Source organism: Nematostella vectensis, chromosome 7 (genome assembly GCF_932526225.1).
Source record: "Nematostella vectensis chromosome 7, jaNemVect1.1, whole genome shotgun sequence".
Taxonomy (NCBI): domain Eukaryota; kingdom Metazoa; phylum Cnidaria; class Anthozoa; order Actiniaria; family Edwardsiidae; genus Nematostella; species Nematostella vectensis.
Window position 1 is genome coordinate 1,145,395 of NC_064040.1, and position 17,577 is coordinate 1,162,971.

At 36.5% G+C, this 17,577-nt stretch overlaps 2 protein-coding genes across 2 annotated transcripts in view; one reads left to right on the plus strand and one right to left on the minus strand.

Annotated features, from left to right (window-relative positions):
• Positions 1 to 74: 74 nt before the first annotated feature.
• Positions 75 to 1,983, minus strand: LOC5502445 (inositol-pentakisphosphate 2-kinase). Its single transcript, XM_032370707.2, has one exon. The coding sequence runs from the start codon at positions 1,981 to 1,983 to the stop codon at positions 415 to 417; it is 1,569 nt and encodes a 522-aa protein (XP_032226598.2). The 3' UTR covers positions 75 to 414.
• Positions 1,984 to 2,064: 81 nt separating this feature from the next.
• Positions 2,065 to 17,577, plus strand: part of LOC5502437 (CCAAT/enhancer-binding protein zeta) — a 28,245-nt gene continuing 12,732 nt past the window's right edge. Inside the window, exons 1-30 of the mRNA XM_048730157.1 lie at positions 2,065 to 2,190; positions 2,345 to 2,431; positions 2,553 to 2,614; positions 3,560 to 3,797; positions 4,160 to 4,268; positions 4,602 to 4,702; positions 4,915 to 5,002; positions 5,401 to 5,468; positions 5,805 to 5,912; positions 6,928 to 6,973; positions 7,046 to 7,089; positions 7,389 to 7,473; positions 7,544 to 7,628; positions 8,005 to 8,101; positions 8,273 to 8,357; positions 8,854 to 8,968; positions 9,429 to 9,570; positions 9,940 to 10,020; positions 10,143 to 10,190; positions 10,618 to 10,839; positions 11,568 to 11,620; positions 11,780 to 11,826; positions 11,903 to 11,925; positions 12,044 to 12,080; positions 12,257 to 12,323; positions 12,404 to 12,480; positions 12,906 to 12,951; positions 13,234 to 13,328; positions 13,477 to 13,518; positions 14,585 to 14,631. Coding sequence (XP_048586114.1) covers positions 2,080 to 2,190; positions 2,345 to 2,431; positions 2,553 to 2,614; positions 3,560 to 3,797; positions 4,160 to 4,268; positions 4,602 to 4,702; positions 4,915 to 5,002; positions 5,401 to 5,468; positions 5,805 to 5,912; positions 6,928 to 6,973; positions 7,046 to 7,089; positions 7,389 to 7,473; positions 7,544 to 7,628; positions 8,005 to 8,101; positions 8,273 to 8,357; positions 8,854 to 8,968; positions 9,429 to 9,570; positions 9,940 to 10,020; positions 10,143 to 10,190; positions 10,618 to 10,839; positions 11,568 to 11,620; positions 11,780 to 11,826; positions 11,903 to 11,925; positions 12,044 to 12,080; positions 12,257 to 12,323; positions 12,404 to 12,480; positions 12,906 to 12,951; positions 13,234 to 13,328; positions 13,477 to 13,518; positions 14,585 to 14,631 — 2,556 coding nt within the window. The 5' untranslated portion in view covers positions 2,065 to 2,079. The remainder of the gene's footprint in view (positions 2,191 to 2,344; positions 2,432 to 2,552; positions 2,615 to 3,559; positions 3,798 to 4,159; positions 4,269 to 4,601; positions 4,703 to 4,914; positions 5,003 to 5,400; positions 5,469 to 5,804; positions 5,913 to 6,927; positions 6,974 to 7,045; positions 7,090 to 7,388; positions 7,474 to 7,543; positions 7,629 to 8,004; positions 8,102 to 8,272; positions 8,358 to 8,853; positions 8,969 to 9,428; positions 9,571 to 9,939; positions 10,021 to 10,142; positions 10,191 to 10,617; positions 10,840 to 11,567; positions 11,621 to 11,779; positions 11,827 to 11,902; positions 11,926 to 12,043; positions 12,081 to 12,256; positions 12,324 to 12,403; positions 12,481 to 12,905; positions 12,952 to 13,233; positions 13,329 to 13,476; positions 13,519 to 14,584; positions 14,632 to 17,577) is intronic.

Here is a 17,577-nt window from a genome sequence, read left to right on the forward strand (position 1 = left end):
ATAGTGCGCAGTGCTATCCCCTACCCACATCAAGGGTAGCTCATATTGCTAAACCTAGTCAAGCTAGAATAGAATTTCATTTCTCGTGAGTTTGAGTTTATTTGATCAGCAATTATTGTATTACAAAGCTATATACCATGGAAACTTGGAAATTTAGTGATTAAATTTCCCCTTAACCAAGATGATTAGTAAAAGTAATCTAATTTACCTTTAAATATCAGAATGTTTTTAAGGATTTTTAGTAATTAGTTAATTAAGGTCATATTACTTTCACATTTTTGTACAGATATATAAAATTATTTGGTATTAACTGAACAAATTGCACAATTGTTCAATTACCTTGTGAAAGAAAAAGGCCTTTTACAGCTAGGAAAGCAACACATCAATTAAGAACAGAGATTCTTCCTAACATAATCAGCTTGATTCCTTAGAGTACTTTATGTAATTTGTGAAAGTATTCAGCATATCTTTGTTGTATTTCTCCACTCTGTCCACTTCTTTTGGGTCCAGATCCACAACACCAATAGCATAGACATGGCCTTCTTCACCAGACAAGCTTGGCACAAAGCATGTGTCATTGGATGGCTGGAGTCTTCTCTGAAATGTTATCATCACAGAGCAGTCCTTGGAAGTGTTTGCTATGGAGAACATGCAGACCAAAGACAACACATACAGCAGTGAGTCCTGATCACTCAGATCAAGATTAAGCAGAGTGTCTAGATCTGTAGTGACACTATTTCCCCCTGTGCAGCCTGCTTGAATGATGTTCTGCCATACTTTACTGTTGAAGTTCTTATCAAAGTCAAGTGCTTCTCTTAAGCTAGGGTTATCCTCAAAGTGCTGAATCAGCTTTTTGTACAGTGGGTACAGGCCCTGGATGTCTAGTACATCCATTTTTTGAAGAGCATGAAGTCTTTGAAGCACACCGCCATGTCCAAAAGTCCTGGCATTACCTGGATGCTGAATCTTACTATTTTCCTGAAAAGGCTTTAAAACGTCATTTTGCTGTATAGAACCATTCTCCTGGCAAAGTTTTTCACTATTTTTTCCTACTAAACCACTGGAGCGAAAAACTTCAGGAGCTCCATAATTTGAATCATGAATTAAGATACCAATAACAGTTTTCAGAAATCTTTTGGTGATTGTACCAGTACAGCTGCATTCATGTGTGCCTTCAACTTCACTAGGGTTGTGGGTACCTTGTGCACGGCTGAGGATTTGCTCAAGTTTCATCTCCGGGCAGCACAAATCATCCCCTGCACTGTCCAGTATCTCTTGCGAATAGACCATCTTCCCGTCCATAAAGACCCTGAAGTTGTTTTGAGGACAAGAGACTAGACCCTCGAGAGCATAGTACACATGAGGTACATCACGGGAAAATAGGTTTACAGGGCAATACCTACTTCTGATTTTATGCTTACCCTCAGCTACTTTGGTGTATTGTAGCATGCAGTAGTAGCACACGGAGTATCTGAGGTGTTGGTCTGGGCTTATGTGGGGAGACGTTGGGAGAAATCCACATTTTGGTTTGATTTCTATAGAAAACGTGGGCTCTTTTCCATAATCGCTTGATTCGGGTAGAAAGCAAAGATCACGCATCAGTACCCCGTGCGTATAGCCAGTATCTACCGATTTATGAAGTCTAGCGCATGGTCTGTCGGCCCGGCAAATGGCATCTATATCAGCAAGAAATTGCTCGCTTAAAGCCACAACTTTACCTACACTGACGTAAAAGCCGTCCATAAGCGGCGAGAAAACACGTTTTGCGAACTCTAAACTGTTCGAAATCCTATCAAAACCTTGAACTTTCTTCACGTCGCCGTTATTTGCTTTCTTCAGTCGAAGAACAACATTTTGTCCTCTGTACCCAACGACCATAGTGTCATTTCCTTCTCCACGATAAAACCAAGAAGATCGGTCTTCTAACATTTGCTGAAATGCCGGAGATAACGCCAAACACTCGATTCCATCGTCCGCCGCCATCTTGTCACGACCTCGTTCGTGCCCAGGCCTTCTCGGAGGAACGAGGCGTAGACTGCACTCCTTGATCAGCGGTGTCACCCACGTGTAGTAGCCAAAATGGCTTCCAAACAGAACCCACGAAGCAAGGAAAAGGCCAAGAAAATATCGACAATGAAACAGGACAAAGAGTTCAGTTTGAAGGATGTTCTAGATTTTGGAGGAGAAAAGGTATTTCGCCATTTTAGAATACCTCAAGTAAGTCCAAGCCTAAAGGAATCAAAGTCACTCTTCCCTGGCTCGCAGCCTTCATACCTTAAATCCTAAGTCTGAGTCTGAAAAATAAAGAGCACTAGTTTACTAAGTTGATATTCTGATGCACCAGGGAGACTATGAGATGCTTAAAAACATTGATGACAGTAGTGATATTGAGACTGGTGGCGAAGGAATGGCTTCCCTCAACAAGGACGAGGTAAGATTTGTCATTGAATGTTTATCATTAAGTATGTTTATTAATCTTACTGTAAGCATAATATATTATTTTTTTATATGAATCATATTGTTAATGTAATATTATTTTATTTGTGGCACAGATTATTTCAGTCATACATGACCTAGGCCTTGATAAAGTAATATCTGAAGACATGGTTTATAGGTAAGTTAAATTCCATTAATGAGCTTGCCTTTGATTTCTGTTGGATGCTTTTTAGCTCAGTAATATCTGCTTGCCTAAGTCATATATTCTATTTACCAATTAGCCCCAGTTTTGGACAAGCCATGTGTAAAAAAACTGGTTTCTATAGTAACATGAGTAGTACCTGAGATTGATTGGAAGACTGTTGTTCTATAAGCCAGTTCAGAGTTTAAGAAAAGACCCGGGGTGACTGGGTTGAATCCATTGAATGGGACCAAATGAGCGATATTGCAGAAGAGTTTGTATGGCTGTCTTGGAGAAAAATCCTTCCTATGTTTTACAATATATGGGAAAACCAAACACATTCATGTGTTACAAACTTATTGTTTTACCTTCAACTTGTTTTGTTATGAATACGGCCCCATAAATTATTTTTACAGATAGATTTATTTGGCACAGTGAGCTAATTTGGTCGACTTCCGCTCTCAAAACACTGATGAAAACACGCAACAACAATTAACTTTGGTACCTCAGGTAAAAACAAAATAATTTTCGTCCACGAAATTCAAGTAATATTTTTGCTAAACAACTAAGAACATTATTGATTTGAATTTTACAGCTTAAAAATTGAAACAACACTTCTACCCATGCATTTTATACTCGGATTCGGAGTTCGCCTGTAAACTTTTACAGTATTTGTGTGAAGGAATGACTCATGGTACTCAGAAAATCCCTCCGTAGAAATACCTTTTGCGCCTAATTCATCCCAAATTGCCTCCTATACGAAGAACAATAAAGCCCTTGCGTGTGTCAATGAATGATTTAACCATATCTTTTAAAGCAGTTTTGAAGAAAGGATTTTTCTCCAAGACCACAATACAAACTCTCTTGTGAAATCGCTCCTTTGGTCCAAAAGAGCCCAGTCCCTCCAGGCATTTCTTAAACTCTGAACTGGCTTATTGACAGCCCTGATATGATTTCTCATGAGTCTGGGGAAGAGGATGATTCTAATGAAGAAAAAGGAACCTCTGGCAGCACAAAAACATCTTCAGTGCTCATAGAAGATACCAAGAACAAAAAGATCTCCGCAAACAAAACAGAGGCAACCCCTCAGGCTGTTCTTATCGACCAACTGACAAAGCTGGAGATACCAGAAACACAGGCTAACCTTACAGTGTCACCTGGTGGCAAGTGGTTTGACCAGGTACGCCTAGAGGCAGGGATGACCTCATACAGTAGATACTTGAAAAATTGAAAGATAACAAAGAATTAAAAAATGTGAAAAACAAACCTGAAGATGAATGCTAGCATAACTTTGTGTATACAATAAGATAAATGAGAGCGAAAATATGATAAATATATGACAGTTTCTAATGTACATAAGAAAGCAGTATTCTTACATTATCTGTTTTTGACATTTTTTGAACATAAAAAAATAAAAAAGACACATGTAAATTGTACCATTTTCTTATGTAAAAAAGCCAGTAAATGCTGCTAAATGCTAATGTTTATCCTAAAGTTTGTTATGTTAATTTATTTATAAATTGTCATTTTATGGTGGACCAGGTGCCAGAAGATCCTCGGCCAACAGTGCAGATTCCTGTTTCCCTTATCAGTCAGTTGCACCACAAGGCCAAGCAAGCATGGGAAAAGGATTGCACCCTCTACACTCAAAGTACAGTTTACATGCTCTTTAGCCTTCTCTTGATTGCCTACTGTAGCAAGATTGGCTAGCACATAGTCTAAACATTGATCTGCCATGCAGCCTCTTGGATTATTGATAGATTTTACGCTCAGATTTAAATAGACCTCTTGTGGCCAAAGTCGCAAAAGTTTATGACTTCCAACTTTGGCTAATGATTATTTACAAACAAGGCAGTCTAACATCAAATTAGGACACGATTAGACAGATAACTACTGGTTTTGCACCGGCATGCGATAATGGATATTAAAATAAAAGGTCACTGGTGGTATTGGGCTCCACGATTATAGTGTTTTCTCGATTTAGTAAAGAGCAGATCCAAAGGATCAGATGGCGAGTGGCTCAGGACGGTCGTATCGTCAGGAACTCTGGGGGATAAAATTGCTGCCTTGACACTTCAAGTTCAGGTACATATTCCTGTAGTCTTTTATCACAATTCTGGGCAACCCAGGACATAGGCTGCCAAACCATGAATAAACTCAGATTTCATTATTATTGTTGTTGTTGTTGTTGTTGTTGTTATTATTACAGCAGTTTTACTTGTAGCTTGAAAAAGGGGTATGTTTTTAAAGCTGTTTATGTTAGTGATGTGTTGTGAATAAGGCCTTTTTTATCATAGGAGTCCCCTGTCCACCAAGTTAAAGCACTAGATCTTCTTCTTGCAATGACAAAGAAGAAAGGACGACGAGAGAGTGTTATGGCAACAGGTGGGGTTTTCACCATTTCTTTTACGGCCCTTCTTTGTAGCCTGCTAGGGATTTCATTTCCTCCTTGTAAAAGAGGAGAGGAAAGTTGGGATCTTTGGCCTCTTGTTGAGGTTATCTTGTTAAGTTTATTTACTACCATCCATAGATCTCAAAGCTGCACTAGATGTTGGGTAAAGGTATAATAAATAAACAATTCCTTATAAAATAATTTATTGGCATACTTGGCCATGACAAAGTATCAAAACTTGTCGGTATAAGAGGAGAGGGAAGCTGGCCGGGATCTTTGGCCTCTTGTTGAGTTTTTCTTTAGGTTATTTTAGGTAGAATAAAGTAACTAGGTTGCTTGTGTCTGTTTTTCTCTTGGCATATTTTGATCTGCTTGTTACTGTATGATTCAGATACATTGAAAGACCTGTGGCTTCAAGATCTACTCCCTGAGAACAGAAAATTGAGAACCTTTGCTCAGGTATTATAGTATAGCCTTTTTTGGGATATGATTCTTAACTGTTTTACTGTGCTATTTACTTCAAGCTTGAATTGTTTGTCTGGCAATTATCCACACAACACAAATAAATGCCCCCCCTCCCCTCCCCTGTTCCATTGCTGAGAACCTACCACTATTATGCGTTAGTTGAGTTCCAGCCCTTAGTCAACAATATTGGTTCAGGGAGAGGGTGTTGCTTACAAAAGGTTCTGGTATTCACCTACACCTGCCGAAAGGGGCGCCAAGTTTGCTAAATGAGTCAACAGTTTTGACGGGGATGGTAGATATTCTAGAATAACATTTCTTCATCTTCTTTAGCAACCTTTCGAGTCCTTGGCAGAAGGTGGTGGCCGAAAGAGACTGATTTTGTGGCACTTTGAAGATCTTCTTAAAGCAAGATATGCAGAATTTGTGTCTTCTTTTGAGGTAAAGATATGAATTGCATCATACTTTTTCTTTACCCTTCAAACATGAGTTGCACAGGTAATCAACTATGAGACCCTTCTCCTGGGTAATAGGCCCCCTGAAGCCTCCTCTCCCTTTTGTTGAAGTGCCACATTTCTCTTATCGGGCCTTTCATCTTCACAGAATTGCTATCTTTTATTGTTCACTATTGTTATATTTTATTAAATTTGTTATCACTATTGCTATCTTTTATTATTGTTATCACTATTGTTATCTTTTATTATTGTTATCACTATTGTTATATCTTTTATTATTGTTATCACTATTGTTATATCTTTTATTATTGTTATCACTATTGTTATATCTTTTATTATTGTTATCACTATTGTTATATCTTTTATTATTGTTATCACTATTGTTATATCTTTTATTATTGTTATCACTATTGTTATCTTTTATTATTGTTATCACTATTGTTATCTTTTATTATTGTTATCACTATTGTTATCTTTTATTATTGTTATCACTATTGTTATCTTTTATTATTGTTATCACTATTGTTATCTTTTATTATTGTTATCACTATTGCTATCTTTTATTATTGTTATCACTATTGTTATATTTTATTGTTGTTATCACTATTGTTATCTTTTATTGTTGTTATCACTATTGTTATATCTTTTATTATTGTTATCACTATTGTTATCTTTTATTATTGTTATCACTATTGCTATCTTTTATTATTGTTATCACTATTGTTATCTTTTATTATTGTTATCATTATTGTTATCTTTTATTATTGTTATCACTATTGTTATCTTTTTATATTGTTATCACTATTGTTATCTTTTATTATTGTTATCACTATTGTTATCTTTTATTATTATTATCACTATTGTTATATTTTATTATTGTTATCACTATTGTTATATCTTTTATTATTGTTATCACTATTGTTATATCTTTTATTGATGTTATCACTATTGTTATATTTTATTATTGTTATCACTATTGTTATCATTCTTTTTGTATAAAGAGACTTCTTGGTGACAGTTTGCCTGAGATCAGGAACAAGGCCCTTGGTAAGTCATAATCTTGTTATTTAAAATGCAATAATGATCAATTCAGTATTTCTTTTTTATTTTGTTTCGCAGGGTCTATTTATGATCTTCTTTCCGAGAGACCTGAGCAGGAGCAGGTAGAACACTTTTACTGCTGGTATAGCAACTATTGTAATATCCCACAACTTTTTGTTTGAATATGATTTTCACATACAATGGATGTAATTGGTCTTCTGTTATGGGACAGGTTTAGGTTAGAATTGATTTAAGTAATAGTTTTTGTGCTTTGAATTAATTATGCATTTCCATGCATCCATGATTAGCTAAAGTTGATCCAGGTTATGAATGAATACCTGGGCTCCACCTAAGGCTTAGCTGAAAACTAGAAACTTGCTTTTGGCTCAGCTAGTCCCCTATCCTATTTTCTCCTTTACAGTTCCTGCTTCGACTACTTGTTAATAAAGTTGGTGATCCAGACCGGAAGATTGCATCCAAGGCTTCACACCTAATAAGATGCTTGGGTAAGCCAATATTATAATGGTTTGGGAGTGAGAACTAGGGTTTTATTCCTCTTGATTCCTCTTGTTCTAGTAAACAAGCATCCAAATATGAAAATGGTTGTAACCCAAGCAGTGGAATATCTCCTGTATCGTCCAAACATTGGAGTCAAAGCACAGTATGTACAATATATCCTTTGCCAAGTCTAAGCCAAGTATGAACACATCATCATCAACGATTGTACAGTATATAAATTTGATTTTAATGCTTTGCCAAGTACTAACACATTGGGGCAAAGCCCATGCATACATTTGATTTTAATCCTTTGCCAAGTCTTTCCCAAGTACTAACACATTAGTGTCAAAGCCTATGTTCTTCTGCAAATGTGCTCTCAACAGTTTTTTTAAGCAGAATTGATGTATTTTAATAAGATCCTTCTGCAATTGACTTGTGTTAACACTGCTAGTAATAATTTCATATTGTAATAATGTTCATTGTTTACTTTTCCCTGGAATGTTGCTGTAAGCATCTGATAGTCTTTCCATTGTATATAGATATTACTCCATCTGCTTCCTTAACCAAATGGTCCTTGGCCAGCAAGACACAGAGCTGGCCATCAAGCTGATTACCATATATTTCTCTTTTTTCAAGGTGGGTATTTTTCTATCAGTCATCATGATCTAGCTTGGTTTAAATGGACGAGTAAAAGCATACTGTATTCCCAAAATGCTGCTTAATGCAATTGGATGGTGCAATGCGTCACTAAACATTTTCTTGTGTTATATTTAATTGATTTATAGGGTACAAATTGGATTCTTTCAGAGTTTTGTAGCAAAAGGTGAAGTGGAGACCAAAATGCTAAGTGCACTGTTAACAGGAATCAACAGAGCTTTTCCTTATGTGAAAGGTGGGTCTGGTGTTGGTGTATAAATCATGTATAGAACACCTTTGTTTTTATTTCAAATAATGTTCGATCAGCTTAGAGTAGTCATTACTATGCCATTAACATTTACATTTTAAGATTATATATGAAATGGCACAACATAAATGTATAAACAGCACATAGAAAAAGATGACTTGTTGAGATCAGAGGTTAGATAAAGATGATGAGTCCAGATCATAGTACTGACCAAATATGATACTTCAAAATAATCAGATGAAGAAGTGCGGGTTTTTTTTTTCAAAGTCGTTTTCATCAACTTGCATTGATTGTAGTACTGGGAATCAGGAGAAATAGTCAATTGACTGTTTATCTCAAGCAACAAACTACAAATTTCAACTGGGAAAGATCAAGACTTGCCAATAACTGAAAAAGATAAAAAACTACATATCTTAATTCTGATTAGATAATTTGAATTAAGCGGCTTGACTATTTGATGTTTGGTTTTTGTTTCGGTCCACAGGAAATGATGAGATGTACAATGAGCAGTTTGACACTATTTTTCGTGTGGTTCATATCAGCAGCTTCAATACTAGTGTCCAGGCCCTCATGCTGCTTCTGCAAGTCATGAGTTCAAGGTACTGGTCTCTTGTCCTACAGACAATCTACCTCCGCTCTCTTGTTCCAGAGATAACCTGTCTCTGATCTCTTGTTCCAGAGATAACCTGTCTCTGATCTCTTGTTCCAGAGATAACCTGTCTCTGGTGTTTTGTTCCACAGATAACTTGTCTCTGATTTCTTGTTCCACAGACAATCTGTCTCTGATGTCTTGTTCCAAAGACAATCTGTTTCTGATTTCTTGTTATTCGGACAATCTACCTCTGATGTTTTGTACCAAACACAATCTGTGTCTGATCTCTTGTTCCACAGACAATCAGTCTTGTTTCAAAGATTTTCTCTCTGATCTATTGTCCCACAAACAATTTGTCTCTGATCTCTTTTCCAAGGACGATATGTCTCTGATCTCTTGTTCCACAGATAATCTGTCTCTTATCTGTTGTTCCACAAACACTTTGTCCCTGATCTCTTGTTCCACAGGCAGTCTGTCTCCGATAGATTCTACCAAGCCCTCTACACCAAGATGCTGGATCCAAATCTCTGCACGTCTTCCAAACAGGCTATGTTTTTAAACATCCTATTTAAATCCATGAAGACTGATACATCACTGGCTAGAGTCAAGGTAAGGCAAATTATTTGAGTTCAGTTTTACATGTTTTTAGAAAAGTATTTGTTTTTGTGGGAGAATTTGCCATTTGTACAGGTTTGTCCTTCTACTTTGGAGTCATCATCTTGGTTTCTAGAAATGACTCATAGTCTTCATTATCTATCCATTTTGTACTTTTGCTCGCATGTTTGTTTTTGTTTTATTCTCAAGATTAAAATCTTACTAAATTATCATAACTTTTTAGACACCCTGCAGAACGATATTGTTATTATTAGCAGTTCCATTCCATTGTCAAGGCTGCTACATTGCATGTCTGTTGGTTTTAATGCCTTTTCTCTTCATTATGGACAAGGTATTCATATATTTTCTACCTTGTGTTTGAAGGCATTTGTGAAAAGATTACTGCAAGTGTGCTGTTCTCAACACCCTTCTCTTGTCTGTGGTTCACTTTTTCTTGTTTCTGAAGTAAGATTATGATGTTTGCTACTTTCATTGGCATTTTTCTGTGTATTTAATTATGTTATTTCTCTTCCTACAACATTTATTTATATGATTACTGGATCATATTTTATCTTTTCTTGTTGCAGTTACTCAAAATCAAGCCAGGAATAAAGAGTTTGATAGAGCAATCAGAGGTTAGCTAATAATAATTGGTAGTATAGAATACTATAAACAATAACAACTCCTTCCAGTTGAAAGATAAGAATCACAACATTCTGTACAAAATCTCGGTCAGACTGGAGAGTATGCAGTCTAGCTAGTTCCTGTTTGCCAGGCCCATACCCTGGATTTGGGTTGGGGTAAGGGCGTTTTTAAAGCACCTATTAAAACTTCAAATATATTTTCTTAGTCACAGGGTGTTTTTAAGTGTAACTCGACTTGACTTGAGCCATCAAGAATATAGTACGTAGTTTTTTTTTTAAATAATACTTATCTAGAAACAACAACAAAACAGGTGGTGTGTCTGCACCCAGATGGATTAAAATTTTTGTCAGGGAATCCAAGCTTAGGCTTTATCCTTTTTATTACCTCGAGAATGGGTTTATTCTGTTGTATTCCTAGGATAATGATGATGAAGAACATTTCGTTGATATACCGAATGATGATGATGATGATGAAAGCCCAAGTGCAAGACAGCCTTGTGCCCCATGTCCTGAGCGCTACGATATGAAGCACAGGAATCCCCTCTACTGCCACGCGGAAAGATCTTGTCTGTGGGAGGTGACTGGGTTATCTGGACACTACCATCCCTCAGTCAGTCATTTCGCCAACCTGTTACAGAAGGTGCATCAGCCATTCATGTTTTCTCAAAATGTGAATCACGCATTGTGGAACATATTATCTCTAAATGTTATCTTTCATTGGGCAATGTGTTAACTCAGAAGTTAAATCAATCATTGGGCAATGTGTTAACTCAAAAAGTGAATCATTTATTGGTCAATGTGTTAACTCAAAAGGTGAATCGGTCATTGGGCAATGTGTTAACTTAAAAGAGGAATCAGTCAGTTGGTCAATGTCTCAAACTCAAAAGGTAGACCAATTAAATAGCAATGCTCAATCTATTCAAGTATGTAGAATCATTCTTGTGAGGACTAGATGGTTGTTTGGGTAAATTTTGTCTTGCAAATGTTTTCATAGAGAAAGATAACTCAAGCTTTTACTGTTAGTGGTGATCACAGGCAATCGATGGAAATTAAGTTTGGGTTTCTATAAAAATAATATTTCAATGACAAGGGTAATTGTCAGAATTAGGTTCAACGTTGTTATTGTATACACCTATTTCAAAAAAGACTGCACTGCAGAATCCATGTGTCGTAACCTGCAATGATTCACGAATAACGTATAAAAGCCATGCAAATGTTCGCAGGCACATAAACAAGAATGTGAAAGCTTCCCAGACCTGTTTGCTGATCTATTTGATACCCATGGAAAACTGCGTGTTACGACACATGGATTCTCTGAGTGCAACCTCATTTGAAATAGATGTATAAATATTTGTTTGTTTGTATTAGGGAGAGCCCATTCAGTACAATGGAGACCCTTTACAAGACTTCACACTTATGAGGTACATATTATATAACACTCTACGCTCCACCCCTACACTCAACCTCTCCTTTGTGGCAGCCCCTGTTACATACACGATCACTATGGCTACAGCCTATGGACTATCTCTGCCTGCATGTCTTCCTCTTATTAAAACACTTTGTTTGTTCTCCTTGTCAAGGTTCCTTGATCGTTTTGTTTACAAAAACCCCAAGACAAAGGCAAAAGGTAAGGTGTGTGAGGACATGCTTGCATGCATTACATGAATTCTGTTTTATTCTTCATGGACTTTTTTTTTCCTTAGACCATGGTGGTTCTCTGATGCAGGTACTGACATTTCTCATATCCTATATCCAATTTACCTTACCTTACCTTGTACATTTTATCGTTAAGAGATCTAAAGATAATTCTATCTTACCTTAAAAATAAATTTTCTCTTTTACAGCCCAAGAATATCTCATTGCGACTACTAGAAGAACCAGGTGAAGAAATGTTTTACATTTACCAAGTTGACACCAAACGCCTATTTATAATTCAGCATCTTTGTTACATTGTTAGTACCTCTACTAACTATGCCCACAGTAAACTTTTATTAAAACGTTATCTGTCCCACAGTAAAGAATGTATCCATCTAACTGAAAGTTCATTTGTGCTACAGTTAACTCAAAAATGTATCTGAACAAGGAAGAAAAGGACATACGAGAGGATGAAGTGTTTTTCTATAGGTAAAGTACAAAAGATTATCATGACCATACCACTGTATTTTACAGATATTTCATACGAACCCTGCTTTTATGTTGTGTAGGTATTTCAAGACTAAAGCCCACGAGGAAGAATCCAAAAAAAAGAAAAGTGAGAATGACTTGAATGACTTCGACAAAGGTAAGGTGCAACCTTTCTATTTATATCATTCACATGTTTCGCAGGAGTGAAACAGGGGTGGATGATGTCATCCACACTCTTTAACTTCTACCTCTCTAGCCTTACTATCAAATAAGATATAACACAATTTGTCTGGACAAAACGCAAAAAGAGAAAGTGCGTTTAAATGAGCCTTGTATAAAGACATCGCTAGTTAATAAAAATGTGTAAAAAACTGACAGATAAAAAGGTACCATTACATAAATCTGTACATATTTATTCATTTTTTATTTTATTTATTTGGAGTTACACCTGAAAAGGTGCCACCTAAACGATAGGATGATCACCCCCCCCCCCCCCCGCCGTTTACTTTTAAGCAGGCCCCCCCCTCCCCCGGGTAGTCTTGAAGCACCACTGTTATGCGCTCCTCTGTTCAATTCTTCTAGACGACAGTAACGACATGAGTGGTAACGTGCATTTTGACTTTGCCAGGTGAGTAAAAAAACAATTCTACTTTTCTTGCAACTTGCAACACAAAAAATGCATTGCAATTCGCAAAAAGGGGATGGTACACGTTGAAGTCTTCTTGCATGTCGCAATGGGGTATTTCCAGCATTTAACTATTATTTAGCTGTAGAAGGTGTGTGTTTGTGTAGACTCTGTAGATTTGTCAAAAAGTTCGTCAGAAAGGGCTAATTTTAAGATTAAAAGGCCAAGGGGAGCTTTAATTCAAGCATTTTACTTACTGATTTTACTTTCGTTTTTGCTGTGTAGAGAACTAAAAAAAACCAAAAAGGAAAAGAAATCTGATGATGGAAGTAGCGGTACAGACAGCGGAGACGAGCTGAATGATGACAGCGAGGCAGAAGGTTTGTAGAGGAATTTTTCTCGAACAAACATAAATAGTGGATGTGATAAATTGGTCATACCAGTAGAACTGAAATGGAGCTTTGGTCAGAACATAAATATCTAAATATTGCTCTTACGTCCCATATTGCAATTAACTTGTTCTCTCAGAATTTGACTATGAAGACATGGAAGCCGAAGACGAGGAAGAAGGTGTGTGTTAAAGCCCCTAGTATCAAACAAATTATTTTATCGATATTTGATATAAATCCTGGCGTAAATTTACGAATTTTGGGATCTTTTTGTCCATTTCGGCCTAAAAGTTAATCTTTATGCGATTGCAATTTTACTTCCGGTTGAATAAACGGCGGAAATAAATTTACCCCATAGATTTAAACACCAATTTGATGGTTTTTGCGCTTAAATAAAACGACCCTCTTAGATTTTAACAGCTACAAAAATGTTTTAACGGAAAATTTGATTGATGCTCAAGAGCAAGATGACAGACCCCTCTGTGCAGATAAGCATTCCCATCATATATAAGATGACAGACCCCTCTGTGCAGATAAGCATTCCCATCATATATAAGATGACAGATCCCTCTGTGCAGATAAGCATTCCCATCATATATAAGATGACAGACCCCTCTGTGCAGATAAGAATTCCCATCATATATAAGATGACAGATCCCTCTGTGCAGATAAGCATTCCCATCATATATAAGATGACAGACCCCTCTGTGCAGATAAGCATTCCCATCATATATAAGATGACAGACCCCTCTGTGCAGATAAGAAATCCCATCATATATAAGATGACAGATCCCTCTGTGCAGATAAGCATTCCCATCATATATAAGATGACAGATCCCTCTGTGCAGATAAGCATTCCCATCATATATAAGATGACAGACCCCTCTGTGCAGATAAGCATTCCGGGAATGCTTATCTGCACAGAGGGGTCTGTCATCTTATATATGATGGGAATCCCATCATATATAAGATGACAGACCCCTCTGTGCAGATAAGCATTCCCATCATATATAAGATGACAGATCCCTCTGTGCAGATAAGCATTCCCATCATATATAAGATGACAGATCCCTCTGTGCAGATAAGCATTCCCATCATATATAAGATGACAGACCCCTCTGTGCAGATAAGCATTCCCATCTTATATAAGATGACAGATCCCTCTGAGCAGATAAGAATTCCCTTCATATATAAGAATAGGATCAATGCAATGTATGCAATCCTTATTTTTTTTTCCGCTTTTACAGAACCTCCTGATCCGAAAAGAAAGTTGACCGACCGGGACTATGAAAAGGTATATATCTCTCAAAGCTGAATGTCTTATTACAGGCTATCTTTTAAGATATGTTACTTAAAAGTAACATAATTTCTGTCCATGATAACACTCAATAAATGTCTTTTTACAGGCTATCCTTGGTAACATAAGATCCGTCCATGATAACACTCAATAAATGTCTTATTACAGGCTATCCTTGGTAACATAAGATCCGTCCATGATAACACTCAATAAATGTCGTATTACAGGCTATCCTTGGTAACATAAGATACGTCCATGATAACACTCAATAAATGTCTTATTACAGGCTATCCTTGGTAACATAAGATCCGTCCATGATAACACTCAATAAATGTCTTATTACAGGCTATCCTTGGTAACATAAGATCCGTCCATGGTAACACTCAATAAATGTCTTATTACAGGCTATGCTTGGTAACATAAGATCCTTCCATGATAACACTCAATAAATGTCTTATTATAGGCTATCCTTGGTAACATAAGATACGTCCATGATAACACTCAATAAATGTCTTGTTACAGGCTATCCTTGGTAACATAAGCTCCGTCCATGATAACACTCAATAAATGCCGTATTACAGGCTATCCTTGGTAACATAAGATACGTCCATGATAACACTCAATAAATGTCTTGTTACAGGCTATCCTTGGTAACATAAGATCCGTCCATGATAACACTCAATAAATGTCGTACTACAGGCTACCCTTGGTAACATAAGCTCCGTCCATGGTAACACTCAATAAATGTCTTATTACAGGCTATCCTTGGTAACATAAGATACGTCCATGATAACACTCAATAAATGTCGTATTAAAGGTTATCCTTGGTAACATAAGATCTGTCCATGATAACACTCAATAAATGTCTTATTACAGACTGTCCTTGGTAACATAAGATCCGATCATGATAACACTCAATAAATGTCTTATTACAGGCTATGCTTGGTAACATAAGATCCTTCCATGATAACACTCAATAAATGTCTTATTACAGGTTATGCTTGGTAACATAAGATCCTTCCATGATAACACTCAATAAATGTCGTATTACAGGCTATCCTTGGTAACATAAGGTCCTTCCATGATAACACTCAATAAATGTCTTATTACAGGCTATGCTTGGTAACATAAGATCCTTCCATGATAACACTCAATAAATGTCGTACTACAGGCTACCCTTGGTAACATAAGCTCCGTCCATGGTAACACTCAATAAATGTCTTATTACAGGCTATCCTTGGTAACATAAGATACGTCCATGATAACACTCAATAAATGTCGTATTAAAGGTTATCCTTGGTAACATAAGATCTGTCCATGATAACACTCAATAAATGTCTTATTACAGACTGTCCTTGGTAACATAAGATCCGATCATGATAACACTCAATAAATGTCTTATTACAGGCTATGCTTGGTAACATAAGATCCTTCCATGATAACACTCAATAAATGTCTTATTACAGGTTATGCTTGGTAACATAAGATCCTTCCATGATAACACTCAATAAATGTCGTATTACAGGCTATCCTTGGTAACATAAGGTCCTTCCATGATAACACTCAATAAATGTCTTATTACAGGCTATGCTTGGTAACATAAGATCCTTCCATGATAACACTCAATAAATGTCGTATTACAGGCTATCCTTGGTAACATAAGATACGTCCATGATAACACTCAATAAATGTCTTATTACAGGCTATCCTTGGTAACATAAGATCCGTCCATGATAACACTCAATAAATGTCTTATTACAGGCTATCCTTGCTAACATAAGATCCGTCCATGGTAACACTCAATAAATGTCTTATTACATGCTATCCTTGGTAGCATAAGATCCGTCCATGATAACACTCAATAAATGTCTTATTACAGGCTATCCTTGGTAACATAAGATCCGTCCATGATAACACTCAATAAATGTCTTAGTACAGGCTATGCTTGGTAACATAAGCTCCGTCCATGATAACACTCAATAAATGTCTTATTACAGGTTATCCTTGGTAACATAAGATCCGTCCATGATAACACTCAATAAATGTCTTATTACAGGCTATCCTTGGTAACATAAGCTCCGTCCATGATAACACTCAATAAATGTCTTATTATAGGCTATCCTTGATAACATAAGATCCGTCCATGATAACACTCAATAAATGTCTTATTACAGGTTATCCTTGATAACATAAGCTCCGTCCATGATAACACTCAATAAATGTCTTATTATAGGCTACCCTTGGTAACATAAGCTCCGTCCATGGTAACACTCAATAAATGTCTTATTACAGGTTATCCTTGGTAACATAAGATCCGTCCATGATAACACTCAATAAATGTCTTATTATAGGCTATCCTTGGACAAACATAAGCTCCGTCCATGATAACACTCAATAAATGTCTTATTACAGACTATCCTTGGTAACATAAGATCCGTCCATGATAACACTCAATAAATGTCTTCTTACTGGCTACCCTTGGTAACATAAGCTCCGTCCATGGTAACACTCAATAAATGTGTATATTACAGGCTATGCTTGGTAGCATAAGCTGTGTCCATGGTAACACTCAATAAATGTCTTATTACAGGCTATCCTTGGTAACATAAGATCCGTCCATGATAACACTCAATAAATGTCTTATTACAGGCTACCCTTGGTAACATAAGCTCCGTCCATAATAACACTCAATAAATGCCTTATTATAGGCTATCCTTGGTAACATAAGATAGGTCCATGATAACACTCAATAAATGTCTTATTACAGGCTATCCTTGGTAACATAAGATAGGTCCATGATAACACTCAATAAATGTCTTATTATAGGCTATCCTTGGTAACATAAGCTCCGTCCATGATAACACTCAATAAATGTCTTATTACAGGCTATCCTTGGTAACATAAGCTCCGTCCATGATAACATTCAATAAATGTCTTGTTACA